At 61.4% G+C, this 22,628-nt stretch overlaps 1 protein-coding gene across 1 annotated transcript in view; it reads left to right on the forward strand.

The window, feature by feature from the left end:
- The first annotated feature begins 1,129 nt into the window (after nt 1-1,129).
- Rbfox1 (RNA binding fox-1 homolog 1) overlaps nt 1,130-22,628 on the forward strand; it is a 2,023,047-nt gene continuing 2,001,548 nt past the window's right edge. Inside the window, exon 1 of the mRNA XM_078024580.1 lies at nt 1,130-1,388. Within this exon, the coding sequence (XP_077880706.1) occupies nt 1,182-1,388 (207 nt within the window). The 5' untranslated portion in view covers nt 1,130-1,181. The remainder of the gene's footprint in view (nt 1,389-22,628) is intronic.

Genomic DNA, 22,628 nt, shown 5'->3' on the forward strand with positions numbered 1-22,628 from the left:
GGCAGACTTGGGCTAACACGCCATTGGCTACCTTACTTCATAAAGTCCATCTCCAGCTGGTGGACCCATAGGTCCCCTGGTTCAGAGCCCCTGTCCAGGGATCCTGGGAAGGTCTGATCCTTTCCCCTTCTCTGGTGCACGGCCACCCTGGTAGCAGGTCAGAGATCCCTTTGCAGCAGACTGGGAGAAAGATCAAGAACGTCCATTCCTGACAGTGGGGTGCATTCTTCAAGGGGACCTGCACCCCCGGCCTTGGTCAAGCATTCGGGGTCTGTAAACCAGTTTGGTTCTGGGAATTGACTACGGAGTCAGGACTCCTTGTTGCTATGATTCAAGTTAGATCTCCACTCACATGGCCGGATCTCCTGTGCTCTTCTGGACAAGTGAGACCATGGGAGGCTTCCAATCTACTCCACCTCCAGGAGCACTGGACAGAAGTGGCTGATGCCACTCCGCTGCTTTGACCCTACGGCCAGGTGGGGAACCATGCCCACCTGCCTCTGGCTACCAAGTGGAGCGTTTGCATATTCGGTTCCCTCTGCTGTCCCTCTCCCAGCCTCAGCCCTGCGGAGGCTCCTGCCCTCTTGGTTCCCCCACACCCAGCATTTCTCTGCACCCTCGGCCTCATTGATATCTCTGCCGTCCCACCGCGGCGCGTCGAGCCGCACAGGGTCAGACACAATGCCTGCCATGTCCACTGCTCCCTCCTCTGGGGTGGCCACGCCTGGCCCATGGTGATGCTCAATATCTGCCTCTGCACCCAGAAGGTCCTCCACGCCGAGTCCCCCATGCGTTTCCGCAGCCTCCACATCATTCCAAAGAATAGGACCCAGGACTAGGAAGAATGTCGCTGCCCACCTCTCCGGACACCCCTTCTCTCCAGGCTTCCCGGGGCGGAGAGGCCATCGGAGGCTGCGAGCTGGCCCGCGGCTTCGCGAGCGTGGGAGTGGCGGGTGGCGCAGGGCGACCCTGGCTGGCCCGGCAGGTGAGGCCCGCGCGCCCGGGCCGCAGTGCGCGGAGCGGCCGGCAGAGGGCGGCCGGGGGCCGGGAGCGGCGCCCAGCAGCCCGCGCCGGCTCCGACGCCCCGCGCGCCCCGCGCCCACTCCGCGCCCCGCGCGAGCCGCCTGCAGCGGAGGCGCCGGCTCCGAGCTCTCGGCGAAGTGCAGGCTGCGCCCGGAGCCATGGCCCGCCCCGCAGGCAGCCCCGAGGACGCGGGCCAGCTCCGCGACAGGGCCGGCTGGCCGCGGACGGAGGAGGAGGACGCCCCTCCGGAGCAGAAGAGGCTGAGGCTGGGGCTGGCCGGAGGCGGCGCGGGGCCGGAGGACGGCGGCGCGCCACGTCTGGGCAGGGAGGAGACCGGCACCCAGACAGGTGGCGAAGGCGGCGGCGTAAGTGACGGCCGCCCGGGCGGCGGGGGGCAGGAGGCTCGGCCGCGGGGTGAAGTTGCGGACCGGGCAGCAACTCTCCCGGGCCGCGGGCGCCCCTGTCACGGCGGGCGCCTTCTTGTTTATGTGGCTCTGACTTCCCGGTTCGCCACGACGTGGCTGGCCCGTTGCCCGCTGGATCGTGCGGGTGGCCATAAGGGGGACAGGGCATCCTGGGCCCCCCGGGGACGGAGGTCGGGCCACCCCATGCACCCTCTCGCTGGCCAGGGCTGCGTGAGGCGCCGCTCTGGGACTTCCCTGGTTGTGCCTACTGCCCTGGCCAGGGGCTTAGGTGGCAGGCCCCCCGGGAACCAGGCTTCCCCAAACCCGCGCTGGTCACACAGCAGCTCGCCCAGCTCCTCACCTGCCCCGCGTCTTCCTGTTATGGCTCCCCTTTCTGGTGGGGCAGTGAGAGTTGATGGGAGGCAGATGGCTCCCATCCCAGAAATCACTGTCCTGTCCCCTCCCTACAGAGTGGCACAGTGAGCAAAGTTCTCCCCTTCCAGCTGGCACTGTGGGCCGTGGTCCCGAGAGCCCAGGGTGTGGGTGGTGGCCCGGGGCATGTGTAGGTCTGGAGTCACCAGCTGTGTGTGGGGTGAAGCTCAGTGACCAGCTGACCCTCCTGGGATTCACTTTCTGCTTCCGACCCTGTGGTGACTTCCAGGACATTTGGGGCCCAGGACATTTGGAGGACAGATGAGGGCTGGCAGGACAGCTGTTCCCCTTAGCCAGGGCTGCCACCTTGATAGTTTCTCATGGATAATGGGGTTGACCTCTTTGTTCCTTCCAAGTATTTTTATTCTTGACCACTTGCTTGGCCGAGCTTGACGTGAGCATTTGATTAGTGGCTAAGAAGCCCCGCAAGGGAGCGGCGTCTCCCTCCCCAGTGCATGTGGGCAGCAGCTGGCCAGCGGGCGGCCCTCTGCACCTGGCTGCACCAGCTGCTGCTTGGAGCCTTTCTCATGGTGACGCCCTGGTGTCCCTGTGGGTGTCTGTATTTAGAGCTTGGCCACTTGGGCACTGGAACCCAGTGGATTCTCTCTGAGATCCCAGGAGGAGGAGGGGGGTACTTACAGGAGGATTTCTGGGCACATGATGGACAGGATGAGAAGAGAGTAGTGTCCGGGCGTGGTGAAGGGAGGTCCTGGTCCCAACACAGCTGTGGTGGCAGTGTGAGACTTTTGTGGTCGGATATCCCTTCTTCCTCCCTTCAGGTCTCTTTTCCGTGGAACTCTGCCAAAGACCGGGGACCAGGATGAAGCAGAGCAGCCAAGTGCAGGGGAGTGGGGAGGAAGCTGGGAGGCTTGGGATTGCATCCTGGCTCTGCCCCTCCTTGGCCGGGTGACCTGGGGCAAGTCAGTTGACCTCTCTGAGCCCTAGGGTCCTCATTGGCGACATGGATATGCCAATAGGTCCCATTTCATGGGGTTACTATTTCTGAGGTTGAGTAAGGCTTGTTCATAGGAGGCTCTTTGCATTGCCTCAGGCACATAGTATGTGATCAATAAATGTGATTTAGCACCAACGTTTCCTTGATGCAGCGTGGCTGGTGTGCGGTTTGGGTCTGGGGGTCCTTCAGTAGCATCTCCACACTAAGGGCTTTCTGGAGGCTTGAAGAAGGGTAGGTCCATGATGGAATTTGTAAAAGGCAGAAAAGCCCCACTGAGGATTTTGGTCCACAAAGGGAAATGGGAACCCATGGTTGGGAGGATTATGTAACAGCTGGGCAGAGATGATCCTTGTTTTCTGAAGCTGAGTATCTTGTTTTCTTTTTGGGGTGTCTGGGTCTTCTGGCCTTGGGGTCCCTTGCACAGATAAAATCTGGGGTTTTGTGTTTAAAGATTGGCCAAAGCCCTGCACAGCACCCGGCGGGCAGATTTCCCTTTCTTTTTAATTTCTATAGAAATGTTCTCTTTAAAATCTCAAGAAGCAGTTTCGGGCTGGTGTGAGGATCAGCAGTGATTTCTTTTTGGAGGAGAGCCTGCTTCTCCACTCGTGGGCCTGGTCCTAATGGTTTAAGAACGGAATGTCCTTTCACTAGGTTTTTATTTTTTTTCTTTTCTTCTGGGTAGACCATTAACCTGGTGAGAGTGTCGGAGCCTTCCTTGTTCTTTAATGACGGGTCATTTTGGACTCCTCTCTGCAAAGCTGCGTGAGCTTCATCTCCCTGCCCATGCTATGCCCAGATATTTTTAAGATAAAATGTCCTTTCTCATCACCAGGCTTGGCCCTCTGGTGACTGGTTGTCCCTCTGAGTGGCTCCCAGGACCTCCCTTTGCCTCTGGGTGGGGGGCTTGCTTTGCGTGTTGGTTGCAAGAGGATGTGTTTCGAAGGTTAATCAGAACCCTCAGGTTCCCCGTGCGTCGAGTCTTGCAGGATGTGTGTGGAAGGAGGGTTTGGTGTCTCTCGCATTCTCCAGCGCAGGGCTGCCGAAAAGGTAGAGAACACCTAGTCCTCCCAGAGCCTTTACTGACCCCTCTCCAGAGATGGCAGGTGATTCCAGCCCACGGGTCTTCCTGCGGGGGAGGAGTCTCTCCTAGGGAATTGCTGATCAACCTCAGCTGCGGGCTCGGCTTTCCTCAAGACCAGGCAGTGGGAAGGCATTTCTGGGTTGTGCTGGGCAGAACTGAGCGTTCAAGGTTAATAGATCATCTGAGTCCTTGAAATCCCTGAGGGACTCACTGGGCAGGGCCACCCGGGGCTGGGACTGTAGGAAGACCACGGTCAGCATGGGGCTCTAGGTGGTGCATCTAGATGGCCGGTGTGTCCCCCTCTTGTGGGTGACGGACTGCACCTGGGTTTCTTTACCTCGGCACGGGTAACGTTTGGGACCAGACCACGCTGGGGCTGTCCTGAGCCTCATCATCCCTGGACCCTAGGACAACTAGAAATGTCTCCAAACCTTGTCACTGTCTCCCGGGGGTGGGACGGGGAGACCATCCTGGTTGAGAGCCACCGGTCTACACTCGTGCAGACGTCTACGAGTGTGCAAGTTGTTTGTGTCTCTGCTGTCCTCTTAGGAGACGTGTGCCTTTGGGCCTCCCCGGGCCTTGGTGTCCTTTGCTAAAACTGCCTGTGATGGGATGCAATGCCACAGGAAAGTTACATGGAGATTCCTTGAGATAATGAGGGAGTAAGTGGGAAAATGATTGGCAGGGTGCCAAACACAGAGGGTGCACGAAAGAAATGGGGAGTACCTTTCCCGATGGTTTGGGTCATTCAGACTCTGCCTCCGTCTCCTTAGCCTCTGCTGAGATGCGCACAGGGATGTCATCTGCTTGGACCTTCCAGGGGATTCTGGTGGCCTCTTGACTTTTTGCATGAGACTCACTGGTTCCCACCCCCCACCTCCATGGCTCTCTGGTGCAGGAGTCCCAGAGCCAGGGATGTGGTGGGCAGAGCAGGTGGCACCGGAGTTCACTCCCGTGCTGGAGGCTCCCCGTGCCGGCTTGCCAAGGCAGAGCATTTGGGCCCACATCTGGGTTTCTCAGTTCCCATTTGAGCACAGCTGGACGCCACAGGCGGAAGCCCTCTCTGCCGAGATATAGATATTTCCCTGGCAACGATCTCTCAAGCTGACATGAAGACATGGCCGCCCACCGGAACGCGGCGTGTCTGCAATTTGTACAGCAGCTTCTGAGGGCTGCGGTGTGTGAGTAGGAAATGGTGGGACGCTCAGTCCTCCTCCAGCGGCTGAAAGTACAGAGCAGGAGGGAGCAGAGCTGCTCAGGGAGGGGGCAGCCACAGGACATGCCTCTTCCTGGAGACAGAGTGTTCCTTCCTTTCGCCCCTCGGCAGAGGGGACCCTCCGGGGCCTGGGTGGGGGTGTGGGGGGGTGAGCTGGGTGGTCCTGGGGTCTCACGGCGTCCCCCCTCCCCGCAGGCTGGCCCCCCAGGCATCTCAGCGGGAGTGACTTGGCTGCAGGCAAGTGTCCTCCTGACAGCCACAGTAGGGTGGTGGCTCTTGACTTTGTGATGTCTATAAGATGACATGGGGCTGAAGGGGCAGGGAGGTGGCTAGGTCCCGTGCTGGGACAGGGGTCCCTGCCAGGGGTGCTGGTGGCTTGGCTGACAGCGGGGTGAGTCCTGAGGACTTTCCATCTGTTGGGCACTGGGCGAGGAAGGGGCAGGTGCAGGTCCACCTGGGTGGCGGGGAGAGCTAGAGCTTGCTTTTGGACTTGCTGGCGGAGCGTCCCTGGACCCGGTGGCCATGCCGACAGGGTGAGGGTCTGGAGCCAGAAGGGCCCATTGGGGCAGGCGTCCAGGGTCAGGGCCCTGGTGGTCGTGGAGGGCGGGGGGACGGCCTGCGAAGAGGTGGCCTGGTAGGGGAAGGGGCTTCCCCACAGGGAAGGGGCAGCGGCTGAGGGGGCTCTGAAGGCCGAGGACCAAGCAGGGGTAGGCTGTTAGGTGCTCGGTGCCCACCGGCTGCCACCGGGTGGTCTCCATGTGGAAATAGGGAATTTTCAGGATGAATCTTTCAAACACATTGTACAGGCACGTCAGAAAGGCCAGTGACGGCTTGGTAGCTTCACCAAGACTCAGTGGAAACAGATGATCATGGAGAGGGGACGCTTTTGGCCACAGGGAGCACAGTCGCTACTTAACAGAAACGATACACAATGTTCTAGTTGAATGGACCAATTTTATATGATTTTTACTTTCATATTATTTTTTAATAACATTTTTTGCGAAGAAAACATGTTTTTAGATATTTTCACTGACTGTCTTTTAGTGACACATGAAGGTTTTGAAGTGCGCGTGCTCTGGGCGAGGGCTAGGCTGGGCTGACCAGCGGATGCAGAACCTCAGCGACATTATCTTTTGGTGGTAACGGCGTTGAACTCTGCTCTCAGTGACAGTCAGGTGTAGAGACAACGTTCTTGGTGACAGTCCCGGGCTGTGAAATCAGTCTCCTGAGATTGCCCCTCTCGTCCACTGAGGCCTTGTACCTTCCGCCCACACCCCCGTCTCCGCCTTTGGCCAAGGGATCCGCCGCCGCTGCTCTGGGCTTTGAAGAGCGCGAGGCTCTCAGCCCCGTGGAGGTGCCCCAGGCTCGTTCCTCGTGTGGGCGTCACGACTGCGCTCGTAGCGGGATTCGTCACGTCATATCACACAGAATGCCACGTGATCAGTCTCTTCCTCCCAGATTCTTAAACCCCTCTAGATGCGCGATACCGACCCCAACTCACGCAGGGTAAATACTGGGTAGATAGTGGTCATACTGTGTTTTTAGGACATAACGTCAAAAAAGTCTGTACCTGTTTATTGCAGATGCAGTTTTAAAAAAGCATTTTCAGTTTATGATTGAACCTGTGGCTGCGGAATCCCCAGGTAGGGAGGGTTGACGGTTCACAGCCCGCCCATGGCTGGACTCTTAACGGAGGCCAGCCGGGGAGGGGTGCAAGGCTCCCCCAGGGCCCCAGCACCCAGTGGGGCCGTGCGCAGTGGCCCAGGGCGCTCACAGCCTCGCAGACCCCGCTGTGCTGCCCCACAGCCCCTCTCCCCACGGTGCTGGGCTTCACGGTGACCCCCTGGGGAGAACCTGGCGACACCCTGGGGCGGAACTGGGCCTCACTGGGGAACCCCGCCTGGTGTGCTCCCCAGTCCAAGGTGGCGGAGCTGGTGCCATTGGGAGACCTTCACTTCTTACCCTGTCCACTCAGGGATGGAAGGTGCCTTTGTCACCCTTCCCCAAGTGTCTGAGCAGCCAGTGGGTGGCCGGGGCTGGTCTGCAGGGCCATCTGTCCCACTGTCCCAGAGAGCACGCTCTAGCCAAGGAGCCCACGGGAGCCCACGGGAGCCCACGGGCCAGAGCCCGCCTCTCTTGTTTGTTTTAAATAAAGTTTTATTGAAACACAGCGATGCCCATTTTGTCCTGGCGTCTGTCTCTGACGGCTTTCTGCTCAGCAGAAGCACTGAGTGTACGGGTCAGAGACGGCTTTGCCCGCAGAGCTGAAAATGTCCACCTTCTGCCCCTTTGCAGAAAGAACTCCTGAGTGCCCAGAACCGCAGGTTAAGGAACGGCGTCGCACAGGGGCACAGCCACCTGGCAGTGTCCCCAGCTGGTCTCAGCCGGCAGGGGCTTGGAATCTCAGGACCTGAGTTGGTGAACAGGACCCCTGGCCATGTGCGTGGCTCCGGGCTGTCACCTTCTGGTTTTCGTAGGGGGAGGGACAGTCAGGAGGGAGTGTGACCTGCTGCCCCCTCCTGAGGTCCCGGGAGGGTCTCCCAGGGGTGTTCAGGGCCCAGGGTGCCACCTCTCCCAATTCCTGGGAAGGGAGAGGGGAAGGGTGCCTCGGCAGGCCCAGGAGCCAGGCAGGTGGATGGCGTCCCCGGGAGTTCCAGGATGTCGGGGCGGCATGCTGAAGCACCTGCCTCAAAAGCTCTGCGGGTCTCCAGGCGCCAGGTTTGATTTCCGTGGGGTGTTCTTCGAGCGACACGCAGCTCCCCGCAGCCGTCCTCTGAGGCAGCCACGGGTGGAGGTGACGGCACCTCTGACCCTCGCGAGTCTCCCGGGTGCTCTGGGTTCCTGGGGCTGCTCCAGGAGCAGGCGCCCCACTGCCACCCTGCCCGCGATCCCCCAGCCCACACAGGCCTCGGCCCTGCTTCCCCGGGGACCCTCGGTGCCATCTGACCCCACTGGCCAAGGTGCAGGGTCCCGGGCAGGCCAGGGTCCTAGTGTGCAGCCCCCGAGAAGGGGCAGGGCTGGGCAGGCCGCTGGTGGGACTCCAAAGACGCTGGACGAGATCCCGAGGAGGGGAGAAGGGGCCCTGGGCAGGTGGGAAGGCCGCCCTCCTGGACAGTGGAGCCGGGCCAGTGGCCCTGAGACACCACAGCTGAGCGGCCTTGTGACTTGGTGACCCCACCTCACTTGCCTTCTCTCGCGGTTCAGGGGGTCCCAGAGATGCGCTCCGGGGATCTGCGTGGGTCTGGTCCCTGCTGCCACCCTGACCGTGTGCCTCCCGGCCTGGGCCTGGCGCTTCCTGGAGAGCCTGGGCTGGGCGCTCTTGGCTCCCGTCTGGCGAGGGAGGCTGTGCCGTGCGGAGACCCGAGGAGGCTGCAGGGTCGGGTGCCGGGGACCTGCTGCCCTGGGCGTCCACGGCTGTGCTTTCTGTTGGCTCCGTGTCCTCGGTGGCCCCGACGGAGCCGTGAGCCTCCGGCATCTCCTGCCCTGAATTCAGAACCGGCCCCACGAGAGGTCCGCGGGGTCTGAGGATAATTCTCAGTCTTTGTTCTGTTTACTCAACTCAAGATGATTATTTACTCATTTGTGGAGAATTTAGACAATTGTGAATGAAAAAGCAAGACTCTCCCTTTGCTTGCTTCTCTTTGGTTTTGCCTCGGAGGCAGCACACGCCTCTCTCTCTGAGCACAGGCAGTTTAATTTTACTCTTTTAAAAAATCATACGGGATTAGCTGGGCGTGGTGGCACAGGCCTGTGATCCCGGTGGCTTAGGAGGCTGAGGCAGGAGGATCACAAGTCAAGGCCAGCCTCAGCGACTTAGTGAGGTCCTAAGCAACTCAGCGAGATCCTGTCTCTAAATAAAAAAAAAAGAAGACCCTGGATGTAGCTCAGTGGTAGAGACCTGGGTCCGATCAATCCCTGGTCCATCTGATAATAGTCATATGATAATGAGGGTGGTGGACAGTGTGTTATTTGGAAAACCCTCCTTTTCCTGTCTGGTTGGAACCCGGCTCCTGTCCCCTGTGACAGTCACTCTGACTTGGGGACGTGCTGCTTGAACCTGGCCTGTGCTGCTGGGTCTGTGTCTGCACACTCAGCTGCTCTGTGCTGCAGGCCGCGTTGTGGTCAGATGCTCCTAGAAGTGGGCTGTGCAGGGGAGGGGCGACTGCCGAGTTCCCCTCCTGGTTAAATGTCACCACCATCCTCCTCAGTGGCCTCCTCTGCAGCCTGACGGACACTGGTTGGTGCCCACCTCCTTGCCCTCCACAGTGCCCCTGTGTGTCCAGCCACCCAGTGGCCGGCTCGCCCTGGAAGGAGGTTTGCTTTTCCAGACGTTCCCGGTGACGTTCCCGGTGACGGTCCTGGTGACGTTCCTGGTGGCGTTCCTGGTGAGCCTCAGCAGGCTCCAGCTTCCAGCTTCCTCTCTGGACTCTGTGGGGCACACGGAGTCCAGAGAGGAAGGTGGGTGTGAGTGTGTGCACATGCGTGTTGGAGCATGTGTGCACGCCTGTGCACATGCCTGTGCACGTGTGTGTGTTTGAGTGTGCACACATGTGTGCATGTGTCTGTGTGTGTGCACAGGCGTGATGGTGAGGTCCAAGCCTGCTATTGTGTTTGTGCAGGACGGTGGTTGCCAGGACGACCCGGAGGTCCCCTCGCTGGGTGGTGTATGGGACGTACTTGTCCTAGATGTGACGCGTGGCTTGTCTCAAGTTCGGGTTCACCGGGTCCCACCTGTGCTCGGCCGTCCCCCCGGGGGTGACCAGCCTGTGTGGGCTGCCGCGTGGACGGCTCTCTCGGGTCTGTGCCAGGCGGGGGCTGGGAAGCCTCCTGGGCTGCCCAGGGGTGATGCTCCAGCCACGTACCTCCCTGTCCTCCGTGGGGGTCACCTCCCTCCCACGTCTGTCCAGATGCAGGACTCGAGCTGCCCGTCCACCCTGCCTGGAGCCCGGCCGGCCAGCAGGCGAGATGGTGGACAGTGTGCAGATGGCCGCAGAGCCTCCCAGCTCCCGCTGCCCGGGGCCTGCAGAGGTCACAGAGGCCTCGTCCCCACGCCTCCCGCCCCCAGAAGACCCGCGAGGGCCTGGTGCTGCCAGGTGCGGCTGCAGCCCCTGAGGGTGGCCACCTGGTGTTTTTTCAGGTGGACGAAGGCCTCCTTCCCCCTAGATGTGCCCACAGACGGCCATGGGCTGCCTGGTCCCCAGCCCTGGCCTTGGGCTGTCCTGCAGCAGGGGCAGGACGGGGCTGCTGTGCGTCAGGGGACCCAGCCCTGGCTTTGGGAGCCCGCCACTCCTCTGCCCTCAGGGCCGTGACCCTCAGGGCATGGCAGGTAGCCTTTCTAGGAGATACCAGGGACCCTTGGCTCCTGCATTTGGAAGATCATTTCTGAGCATGGCACAAGCTCGGGATCTCAGTGCTCGGCAACTGGACAACTGGAGCAGTGTGCAGGTGGCCGCAGAGGTGGACCTCAGTGCTCGGCAACTCCCTGGGGTGAGCTGGCTCTCTGGCTCTCTCTAGCCTCCTGTACTTCGAGCTCCTTCCTGCCACAGGGCCTTTGCACACCCTGCTCCTTCTGCTTGGAAATCTCTTCCCTCTCCCCAGTGCTTCTCCTGGGAAAGGTCTCTGCCCATAGGGTCACCACATTCTCAGGGACGCCTGGCCACACTGCCTCGGGCACAGCAGCCCTGTTACCTGTCCTCCCAACCCCGGCTGCCTCTTCATAGACGTTTCGCAGATGCAGATGTCTGGTTTTCCAGGCCCTTCTTGATGGACTCCTGCCCCCTCCTAGGCTGGGGTCCCCCCCCACTGTGAGGGCAGGGGCCGCGCTCGCCTGGATTCCATGTTTCCCTGGTGTTCTGCGTGTGCTGAGCTGGAACTTGACCAGGACCTGGGCTGGACTTGAAGCCTCCTGGTTGGTCTCCGGCTGCACATGCGTGTGCTCCTCTGTTGTAGCTCTCCCACAGGGGGCGTGCGAGCCGGCTCTTAGAACACGTGTCACCAGGACCCAGGGGTCGTCCTGGAAGGCGGTGCTGGGCCTGTGGCCTTCTTGTTGTGTACACGAAATGCCTGCCTTTCCAACTTGCCGTCCCTGTTAGTGGGTGGGTCGATGCTTACAGTTAGAACCAACAAAGCCCACGGTACACTCAGCTTGTGGGCTACCATGGCCCTCTGATTATCCTCAGTCTCCTATGCAGGATCCTCACTGTGGCTCTTGGTCACTGTGCAGTTTCCGCTGTTTCCATGATTGCTCAGACTCTTTCCCCAGAGTGGGGACCTGCCCTGACCCATCCCTCACCTTGGATCATTGTCAACGACTGTTCTAACCTTTGGTGAAGGCTGGGCGGAAGGGGAGCCTCGGGAAAGGGGACGGTGGACAGTCTGATGGGCCGGCGTTTGCCAGGGTCAGCTCAGGGCCTGCAGGAACCTGGAGCAGCGCCGGAGCTGAAGGCCAGGCCGGTGGAGCCAGTGGGTGGAGGCCGCTGGATGAGCTGCCAGCGTCTGGTGAGCCCTCATGGTGGCTGCCCGGCTGGAGAGGACGGACCCGCAGGCTGGAGCCCTGCGCAGAGCATGCCAGCCTGGCGGCCACGTGGCCCCGAGTCCAGCTGTCGCGGCTGTGTCCACTCACCGGCTCAGTCACACGGTTGTCATTTGCAGCTTCTCACGTCGCTGGTCAGCAGGGGAGGCCCTCAGCAAGCCGTGCGGGAGGCCGGGGGTGGCCAGAAGGTGCCTGTCACAGGGACGAGCCCCTGGCCTGCAGGTGGAGGCACCCTCCAGACCGCGGTTCTTCGGAGGACCTGGAGCCAGCGGTGGACAGTGCTGCCGGAGTCTGACCCGTTTGTCCCCCACCCTTTGCTTGGGCTGGAGTGGCTTGGACACTGGCTTCCAGGCCCTGCCCCGCCCCGCTGGGCACTTCCAGGGTCCTCTGCCTGCTGGGGGCGAAGTCCCCGCCACCACCTTCCACTGTGGGCTGCCGCGGGGCCCACGTCCACCCTCAGCAGCTCCCTGAGTTCCCGCGCCTGTCGCGGCCAGGAGAGGTGAGGTCTCCAGGTGCCGCATGGAGATGTCACTGGGCCCAGGCGTCTGAGCCCTCGGTCCGTGGTGGCTGTCCTCGAATGTCCCCTGCTGCGTCCCACGAGAGCCCTGGGCTTCCCGCTGGGCTCCTGCCCTTGACCGCCAGCTCCCTCTTGTGTGTGGGGCGCGTCACCCGGGACCCCGCCACCATGGTCTTTGCCACTCACATCCCCCTCTGGGCACGGGGACGGTGCAGCAGGGAGAGGCCATGGGGCGGTCAGTGTGGACGGCGTCCGTGTCCCCAACCTGCAGGGGCATCAGCGTCACCTGGTTGCCCACTCTGCACACTGTCCCCGGGGCTCACTGCTGGGTGCTGAAGCCTGGCCCCGTGGTGGGGCTCTCTGCCCGGCTCTGGCCTGGGGCGGTCTGGGAAGGAGTCCTGGGTGTCCTTTCCATTTGGCTCTTCGGCTGCCCCGGGCCTCGCGCCCTGGTCACTTGTGTTCAGGCCCCTGGTGCCTGGGGCGTCCCTGGCGCCTGGGGCGTCTCCTGCTGGGCTTGCTGTGGGAGCCGAGCTTCCCGTGGTGCTCAGCGGAACGACCTGGGTGGTCCCATGGAGTCGGTGACAGGGTGGGCGAGCCGGGGTCTGGTGGACGGCCCCCTGGTCTCCCTCCGCCTTGGCCCATCAGTGTGACTGACCCTGAGGGAAGCCGGGTGGAGCTCTGGCCCGAGCCGGCCAGGTTCTGGATGGGCAGGAGCTGCTGGAGGCCCCGCAGGTGGGCGTGCAGTTTGGGGATGGGGTGCTTCTGCGGAATGCAGACCGTGGGGTGTTAATGCCGGAGACCTGCGTGTTGTCAGGTACGACTCCTTCAGATTTATGGGAGGTGGGGACTCGGGGTCCCAGGGAAGAGCCTCCTTTAGGGGCTTGACCTCGAGGGGGCCATTCCTGAGTTTCTCACACGCAGCTGACCAGCCCCTACCTGGTTCTGACAGGTACCGACTGGTTCTGTGCTTCCAGGGAAACAGCTCCCTTGGTGTCACTTCAGAGCTTCGCAAAACACTCTCCAAGAGAGTCCCCTGGAATGCCTGCCGACACCTGTCCCCGGGCCTGGAGCCAGAATCTCTGTGTCTGGGGCCACGGGAAGAGCTGAGCGCCCAGCAGGGCCGGGATCAGCAGGGAGTCAGGGGAAGGAGGCTTTTTGAAAACGACGATCTGATGATTTTTAATGACACGTGTTTCAGGAAATTCAGGGACACGGAAAAAGTGCACAAGAGGAAAGGACGGCTCAGCCGGAGGAGATGAACCCCACCAGGGTCTTGGGAGGTCACCTGGAGGGGCTGTGCCCACAGAAGGTGGCTGGAGAGACGGACAGACGATTCCGACCACAGGAGACGGAGCTGGAAGAACAAAACGGCACGGTTGACGCCGAGTGTGAACTTGAGTGTGAACTTGAAGAAAGGGCAGAGAAACGGGGAGAAGGAGGTGTGTGTTGCTTTGCCTCCCGCAGCCGGTTCCGGAGTCTGAGGAAGCTGATGAAGAGGCGGGTTAAGGAGGTGGATTTCTAAAGCCGCGCTTCACTCTCGAGCCTCACCCGCTTTCTGCAGTGAGAGTGGAGGTTCCGGGGCCTCCCTGCCTCCCCTCCTGCCTCCGCACCCTGCATCTTAGCGTCTCTGGGTGGCTGTGTGCTGGTCAGACCTGCAGCCTTTCGCCCTGCTCTGGGGACAGCCGGTGTTTAGACGTATGGGAGCCCCTTTGGCCTTTTCTCAAGGCCCTTCCCTTGGTGGATCGCTGACTTCTACTAATTTCCTGGCTGACTAAGTCCATTATGAAGGCTCTTTATTTGAAGAAGTGCTCACCATACTGTGCTCTGTGCCCGCTGCCCGCTCTGCGTGAAGGACGGCCAAGCCGAGTGCTCTTCTGCGAATTCTTTCTTATTTTGGTTCCTGGGATAGAACCCGGGGACACTTGGCACTGAGCCCCCTCCCCAGCCCTGGTTTATGTCTTACTTAGGGTCTCACTGGGTTGCTTAGTGCCCCCATCGCTGAGGCTGGCTTGAACTTGAGGTCCTCCAGCCTCCGAGCCGCTGGGATTACAGGCGTGTGCCATGGCGCCTGGCATTTCTGTGTTGTTCTCGTTCCTCTGAGAAGTGGCACATGCCACCTGGCTTCCTGGGGGTGCCTCCTGCTGACCCCTGCCCCTGGGTTCCTGCAGCACCAGCAGCTTCTTCACCACAGCCCCCTCCCCTCCCTGAGGGGATACCACCAGGGCCTTGACCCTCTGTCCATCAGGGGTACGTCTTGGGCAGTTTGCAATAAATCCCATGTAGGAGGATCACCTGGCTCACCTGGGCGGGAGGATCACCTGGCTCACCTGGGCGGGAGGAGCACCTGGCTCACCTGGGGGGGAGGAGCACCTGGCTCACCTGGGGGGGAGGAGCATCTGGCTCACCTGGGGTGGGGGAGGAGCACCTGGCTCACCCGGGGGAGAGGAGCACCTGGCTCACCTGAGGAGGAGGAGCACCTGGCTCACCTGGGGTGGGAGGAGCACCTGGCTCACCTGGGCGGGAGGAGCACCTGGCTCACCTGGGCGGGAGGAGCACCTGGATCACCTGGGCGGGAGGAGCACCTGGGTCACCTGGGGGGAGGAGCACCTGGGTCACCTGAGGGGGAGGAGCACCTGGCTCACCTGGGGGAGAGGAGCACCTGGCTCACCTGGGGGGGGAGGAGCACCTAGCTCACCTGGGGGGAAGGAGCACCTAGCTCACCTGGGGGGAAGGAGCACCTGGCTCACCTGGGCGGGAGGAGCACCTGGCTCACTTGGGGGGGAGGAGCACCTGGCTCACCTGGGTAGGAGGAGCCCTAGCCCAGAAGCACGTGAAGGAGGGAGTGGCTGTCACGTGTGGGTGGGCCTCAAGTGTGGAGGAAGAGGATTGCCATCGTCTGGTGGTCTCCAGTCTCTGTAAGCTGACGGCCTCGGGCATTTCCTTAGAGTCTCGGGAGCTGGCACATACGGGGGGAGGAGGGGGGAGTTGAAGACCCTCGGCTCCTGCTGGGCTCCCTCTTGGCACAACAGAAGCCTGGGACAGGTTTAAAGTTGCTCATCGTAGGAAACGCTGGAGGGTCTGTGGTCGCTGAAAACACTGCGGAAGTGAGGCCACACGAGGGTCACCCAGGGACCGCAGGACCTCAGCGTGATGGTTCCAGCATCCCCGAGTGGCCCCTGGGCTGTCGCAGGGCAGGTGGTTGGTGGGTTAGGCCAGGGGTGCCGGTGGGGACGAGCAAGCTCGGGGCTTGTTATGGAAGGGGCTGTGGGTCCAGCAGGGTCAGGAGGGTGGAGCAAGGGCAGGTTGTGAAGTCAGAGGCCGAGGCAGAGTGGGCCCAGACGGAGACGCCGAAGGTGCCGGCGGCCACGGGTTCCTCACTACTGGTGGACGGCAGGGTGCCACGGCGACTGTGCTGTGCCCTGGGGCTTACTCGTGGCCTGGTGGGGGGCGGTGGTTCTCAAAGGGAGCACTGGCACTTCCCTAAAACGCTCAGGGGTCAGGAGAAAACGTCGTGGAATGTGCCCGTCGGTGGGATTGCTGACCGTCCTTCTATGGGGGGTCTTTATTCTGGAGTCACCTATTCCGTTGGTGCTGGCTGGCGGGGCTGGTGGGGGTTATGGCAAGTACTGCCCACAGCCTGGGGGGAGGTGCCGTGTGCCCCGACTGCCAGAATCCTTGGACCCAGAGTCGGTTAGGATGGAGATACTCCTCACCGCCCTGCTGTGTGCATGAAGACCGCTGAGAAAAACCACCTCTGTTGTTTTGAGACGCTGAGATTTAGGGGCTGTTTGTTACAGCAGCAGCACCTGACCTGTCCCGAGCCATCTGTGTGGGATCTCCTTGGGGGAAACCCATAGTTTAAAAAAGTCCCTTCTTACCAAAAAGAGTGAAGAATGACAACCTCACGTTGGTTCCAGAATTAAAAGATGTGCTTTGTGCTGGTTCATGAAATGGAAAACCTGGAGCAGTGAGCAGCTGGACAGCCACAGGGTGTCCGGCTCCAAGGTCCAGGGCCTCTGTCGGCTCTCATCCCCGGCAGGCCCTGCCTGAGATGGCGGCTGCTCCGCCTCCCTGATTCCTCCTTCCATGGGCTGGGACCAGGCAGGCAGCAGCCTGATGGAGCTGCTGCAGGTGAGTCCTCGGCCTGGAGAGGGGGCCTTCCCGTCTCGGTCTTGGGATAGGCTCGCTGCCGTGGCCTCCTTCCGGCAGATTCCGTGCTCATTACATTAAAACGTGGCCAGCGCTTCTGCTTCGTGGTCCCCAAATTAAACACCGGAATCCCAGGAACGCACAGAATTGGGTTTAGGGTGACTGATTCCCAACTGTCATGGGGTGTAATTACATTACCTTCTTCTCCAGTTCAACCCAAAGAAAATTGACGATAAAACGCTGATCAATATGTGCAGCTCGGGAGGTCTGCTGCTTTGAGATGCAGAGCGTTTGTTTTTAAAATCCATATTCTTGAGTAAAGAGAAAATCCATCTTCCTTTCCTAGAGGGAGACACTCTGAGCGCGGGGGCTCAGCAGCGGGGGCTCAGCAGCGGCGTGGCCACAGGGGGCTGAGCTGAGCCAGCGGGCGCCTGGGCTGGGCTGGGCTGGGCCTGCCTCCCGGGGGCCGCCATCACGTGGCTCTCTGCGTGGTGTGCGCGTCTCCAGGTGTGTGTCTGTGGGTGGATGTCGGCGGGAAGACGACCGTGGTCCCGGGGGCGTGTGTGTGGACGTGCCCTCTGCCCTCGGCTTCGCAGGGACGTGAAGCCTTGAGCCCGGCAGATGCCATTTCAAGAAAAACCACTTGGAAAACGAGACGGAATCGAAACCGAGCACCAGCCCCAGAGGCTCCAGTGTACGGGCAGCTCCGGGTCCCCTTTGCTCTGGGTTCTGTCCCCTCCAGACAGCACTTCTGCCTCCCATGCAGGGGTCAGAACCAGGGGGCGGGAGGAACCGAGCCTGGCCGTGGGTTCTGTCCCTCTGGGCTTCTTGGTCACGGTGCTGCGGACGTGGGGCCGGGGGCCCTGCTGAGGGGGCCCTGTGAGCTGTAGGGTGTTGAACGGCACCCGGCCCGGGCACCCCATGCCAGTGACTCTTCCCTCCCCCAAGTTCGACACAGAAAATGTCTTGCACGATGTCCCCTGGGGACCAAAGCCCCCTGTTGTACTGCTCCACAGAGTGCCGTGTGGGTCAGGGGCGACGAGGGTCAGGAGTAGGTACCCTGGGTGACTGGGGGGTGGGATGCCCGGGAGGGCTGTTTCCAGGCTGGGTGCTGGCTGTCCAGTGTGCTGGCCCCTCCTGCGTCCTCACCCCGAAGCCTACGTCCCGACTCTGCGAAGCCCCCGGGAAGGACGTCATGAGGACCGTGAGGGCACCGGGCCCATCACCCCATCTGAGCCGCACTCAGACCAACTCAGGGGCTGCCCAGTGGGCCTCCAGGGCCCCAGCCCAGGGCGGGAACGTGCTGTGGGGGTGGGCACAGGGGGGGGTCAGGGCTCCCCCGTGGACAGGAGCAGGGCACAGCAGAGCACCAGCGCGCCCAGCCTTCCCAGTGGGCTTTGCTGGCATCTGGGGCGCGACTCCCGCTCTCAGCAGAGCCTGTGCCTGTGCACACGGCGAGTCGGTCACCAGGACGGCACATAGCGCTGGAGTGGAGGTGGAGAGGTCATGGCGGGTCTGAGGCTTTTGGAGGGACCCACGACTCCGGGAATCCTGGGTTCACCTCCAGTTTGCCGTTGCTGTCTGCTACTGTTCATTCAGCGACTTGTGCAGAACCACCCTGCGCCTAAGCTTGCTGGGCGGGGCGGCGGGGAGGGACTGAGGTGGGCTCCGCCAGAGGGACGGCACCCAGCACACATGAGGAAGCACTGAGGCCTGGCGGGCAGGCGCCTTGATGCGCCTCAACCTGCAGCCTCACCTGAGGACAGAGCCTTTCCTCCTCTATCCACGGGAATGCCTTGCGCTTTATCCCTGGAGATGCAGGTGGTGCCAGCCCTGCGTCTGTGCCCGTCACTGTGCCCTGCTCTCAGAAAACTTCTTTTTTTTTGGGGGGGGGAAGTTGGATTCTCAGCATCATCTCAGGGTGGGTTGATTTAGGAATGGCTGCAGGGAAGGTGCCAGGCAGCCAGCCCGCATCCAGGAGTTAGGCCCGAGGTCGGGGGTGAGGTGTGGCCCAGGACGCCCCGGAACCCCCTGCAGCCTTCCGAGAGCACAGCGGCCAGTCTCCCACCTCCCCAGGTCCAGCCCCTCTCCTTCCTCCCTGGAGCCCAGGGGGGGCCTTCGGGAGGGAGCAGCTGAGGAGGCCCTCGGGGGCCCTGTGCCCTGTGCCCTGGGGCCCCGCAGCGGGCACCGGTGGCCCTGCTTCCCTCCCTCTCCCTGCTCTTTGCTCTGGCCGAGTGCCCAGTTCATCTTCCATGGTTCAAAAGAGCCCAGGTGGTCCACCCCCCGGAGGGCACTTGCTGGTCAGGTGGCAGCTCCGCGCCCATCTCCCGAGGAGCTGCCCGTTACTGGCTCCACCTCCTCTGGCCACTCTCCTCTTTCTGACACTAGCCATTCTAATGGCCACCACGGGGTGTGCTGTTGTGGTTTTCTTTGCGTCCCCCAGTGCTGGGCATCTCTTCACATCTTCCTTAGAGATGTGTCTGTTCACAACTGAAAGCATGTGCTCACCCAGAGCCGCGGACGTGAACGATGACAGCAATGTCCTTCAGAAGAGCCCTGGGGCGGAAAGAGCCCACGTGTCCATCGGGGAGAGGATGCAAACAGAAGGCGGTCCTTCCTCACCGTGGAATATTACTTGGTCATAAAAAGGGATGCGCTCAGAATGCTACAACATGGGTGGCCTGGAACAGGGGTGAGTGGAGGAAGAGAGCACGGAGGGACGGGTGCTGTGTGAGTCACCTAGACCACACGGAAGGCGGAACGGGAAGTCCACAGAGGCAGAAGGCGGGCCGTGGTCCTGGGGGAGGGTGAAAGGGCCTGGGCTTCCTTTTGAGGTGGGGGGAGTCCTCCGTGGCCCTGGTGGTGTTCTCATGGACCTGTGAGTCCATCCCAGACCTCGGAAGTGTGAAAAGGAAGAGCCCGGCTGAGGATGGGAATTGACAGGCCCCGGGTGGACCCGAGTCCTGGGTGGGGCTGGTCCCCCGGGGCCGCCTCCTCAGCCTGGCCCAGGGCCTGCCGTGGCCAGGGAGCCACACGCCGCGCACGTTTCTCCTGCCTCAGAGCCACCCGCCTCCAGGACCTACAGCCGCTGCCTGGTGCCCACCCCCGGAGGGAGCACAGACCGCTCGCAGGTGCTCGGGGCTCTGTTGGCCTCCTTTGAGGTCACCCTGCATGGTGCTGGCCCACCACTGACACCTCTGCGCTTCCCTCCGTTCCGCCCTCCCGGGGGACCCCTGGTCCTCCTCTGTATTTTGAGAACGCCTCACTTTCAGCTGCAGCCGATCCCCAGGGCGAGCGGCAGAGCCCGTGTGACGTGTGGCAGACTCCGCGGCTGGCATCTGCCTCCGGAGCGTGGTGGCGGTCACAGATTTCGTTTTCCCTGTGGAATGTGCCATTCAGCTCTCGAAGCCTTGGCACCGACGGTGGCCCTGGCTGGTGGCAGGCGTGGCTCCTGCTCTTTGCAAGGCGGGGGAAGGGCGCACACTCGGAGGAGGAGGACGGGCCTTGAAGGCTTGGCGGGGGGTCTCAGCGCCAGCTTTTTAGGAGGCAGAGCCTCTGTACTAAGGCCGCCGCAGCTAGCACTGTGCCGGAGCGCCCGCCACGGCTGCTGAGTGTTTTCTCCCTTTGAGGTTCACTCTCTGTCCTGTTGCCTGGCAGGTCCCCCTCACAGTTCCAAGTTCAAGAGTTCAGTTCTACAGACACTGACAGCACCTACTATGCACCAGGTGCTGGGGACATTATGGCTAGCAGGCACCTACTATGCGCAGGTGCTGGGGGCATTATAGCGAGCAGGTACCTACTATGCACCAGGCACTGGTGACATTATGTTGAGCAGATGCCTACTATGTGCAGGTGCTAGAGACATTATGGCAAGCAGATGACTACTATGCACCAGGCTCTGGGGACATATGGTGAGCAGGTGCCCACTATGTACCAGGTGTTGGTGACTTTATGGCAGGCAGGTGCCTACTATGTGCATGGGGCTGGGGACAGTATGTTGAGCAGGCACCTACTATGCGCAGGTGCTGGTGACAATATGTCGAGCAGACACCTACTATGTGCAGGCAGTGGGAATAGAATGGTGACTAGGCACCCACTATGCACAGGTGCCAGGGCTGTCACACTGAGCAAGCTATACAGAGCACCGTACAGAGCCCAGCCCCTGTGCTGCGCCCTCAGGAGCGGCCGGCCGCAGGCTTCCCAGGCCCTCGGATACCTGCCTCTCCCCCAGGAGGCTGTGGAGGAGATGCTGGCTGGACGTCCCCAGCTGTGCGCTGGCAGGGAGACCTGGCATTCCCGGGCAGAGTTGAGAACCGGGATGGCCGGGTCGTGGAGGAAGCCGAGAGGAAGAAGTGTGGGACTTCTGAACTCCCTCCCGTGGCAGCCAGGGTGGCTGTGGCTGAGCCTGTGGTCAGGGGAATGACCTGGGACAGCCCCGAGGGTTGACAGATGAGGAGCGGCTGTACGAAGGCGACCCTTAGGGACCAGGGACCTCCCTGCCTCCAGTGGCCAGTGAGCCGGTGGAGAGCAGAGCAGCCCTGGTGACGACAGGAGCGGATCCTCCACCTGCCAGGTGATCAGGACACGGAGAAAATTCAACCAGAGTCACAAAAACAGCACGGTGACATTTCCCGTTCCGGGGTGTGGCGGAGTGGCGGTGCCTGCTGCGGTTGGGAGGAAGGGACGGGAGCGTCTTGCCTCTGAGCTTCCACGTTTAACCCTGGGCTCTGGAAGTGCCGGGCCAGTGGCACTTGGCCCCTGAAGCCGTGCTGGGTGGAGGCACGTGTCGGGCGCCCTGGCCCGTCCCTGCTCTGAGGACGGGGACACTCTCCACCCACACTGCCCACCAAGGCAGCTGCTGGCCGCTCATGGCTTCTGAGCCCTTGACACACTGTGAGAGCAGATTGGGACGAGTGGGGGGTCAAATACACGCTGGAGCTTGGAGCCTTAGTACAAAAAGAACGTATTTTGTTAATATTTAAAAAATATTTTATACATGTCAAAATAGCATTTTGGATATATTTGATGAAATAAATGATGTTAAAATTACTTTCACTTTAAAAAAATGTTGCTATTACAAAATGTGAATGTGAGTTCTGTACTATCTTTACACCGGACATCAGTGGCCTGGGCAGCGACCCAGTTCACCAATACACCTGGCAGGTGCCTGGCCTTGCATACCACTTCCACCCCTGAGAAACTGCCCGAGAGAAACAGGAACATAACCCCACACAGGAGCGTGTTGTGGAGTGCTGACGGCAGCATTGTGAATAACAGCCCCAAAGAGGAGACAACCCAGATGTTCACCAACGGTCAGCAGATGAATGGACAATCAGTGCCGTCCATAGGGTGGAATATTATTCAGCCATAAAAAGGAGTGAAGGGCAGGTAGAGGACAACGTGATGAGCCTCGAGAGCTACACGAGGCAGAGAAGACGGCTCAGTTCCGTTTGGCAGATCTGCAGCGACAGGAGGCAGGCTAGACACTGGCCAGGGCTGGAAGGAGCCGGGGGTGACGGGGGATGGGTGCAGGTTTCTTTATGGGGTGATGGAAAGGTCCTGGACGTGACTGTGGTGACGGTCGCCCAACTGGGAACGTGCCAGGCCCATGGGGTGGCTCACTTTACGTGGGTGGACTGCTGGCCTGTGCGCCCTGTTTCAAGCACACCGTGATGTCGAACATGGTCGTCTTGGTGAGATGGCCTTAGGGGAGGCCTGGGTGGGTCAACCAGGTAGAGAAGAGAGGGACAGCATTCAGGGCGAGGGACAGACTCGAGGGGCTTGGAAGAGGTTGGGGGGTGGGGGGCTGGAGGGCAGGTGGGAGGTTGGCAATGGGGCTATGGGGGGTGGCCTGGGTCACCAGGGTCCCTGTGTAAGGTGTTGGAACTGGGCCCCAACAGTGCCACCCAATGGTGTCCCCACTGGGGAAGGCACAGGCTGCGTCCAGGACGACCGTGGTGTGCAGGTCGGGGCTGATGCCTGGGCCCCCGAGTGCCCAGAAGGCAGGTTCTCCTGTGGACAGAGCGACGCAGAGCCATCGAGGACCGGGTCTGCTGGACAAGGCCTTCCCTGTGGTCCCCCAGTGGAGCACAGAGGCCACGAGGGGAGGCAAGGCAGAGGGACCGGCCAGGAGACCCTCCTGCTGTAGGCGTCAGGAAGCCGCGGAGCAGAGGGTGGACTCGAGAGTCAGGAGGGAAAGCCAACCCCAGGCCATCAGGTGCGGGTGGGGTGGCCGGGGGACGGGAGGACAAGGACTAAAGGCCTGGCACGCTCTGCCCTGTGGGCCCCCTGTCACAGCTGGGGCCTTCCAAGACACTGG

Source organism: Ictidomys tridecemlineatus, chromosome 10, assembly GCF_052094955.1.
Source record: "Ictidomys tridecemlineatus isolate mIctTri1 chromosome 10, mIctTri1.hap1, whole genome shotgun sequence".
NCBI classification, from domain to species: Eukaryota; Metazoa; Chordata; class Mammalia; order Rodentia; family Sciuridae; genus Ictidomys; species Ictidomys tridecemlineatus.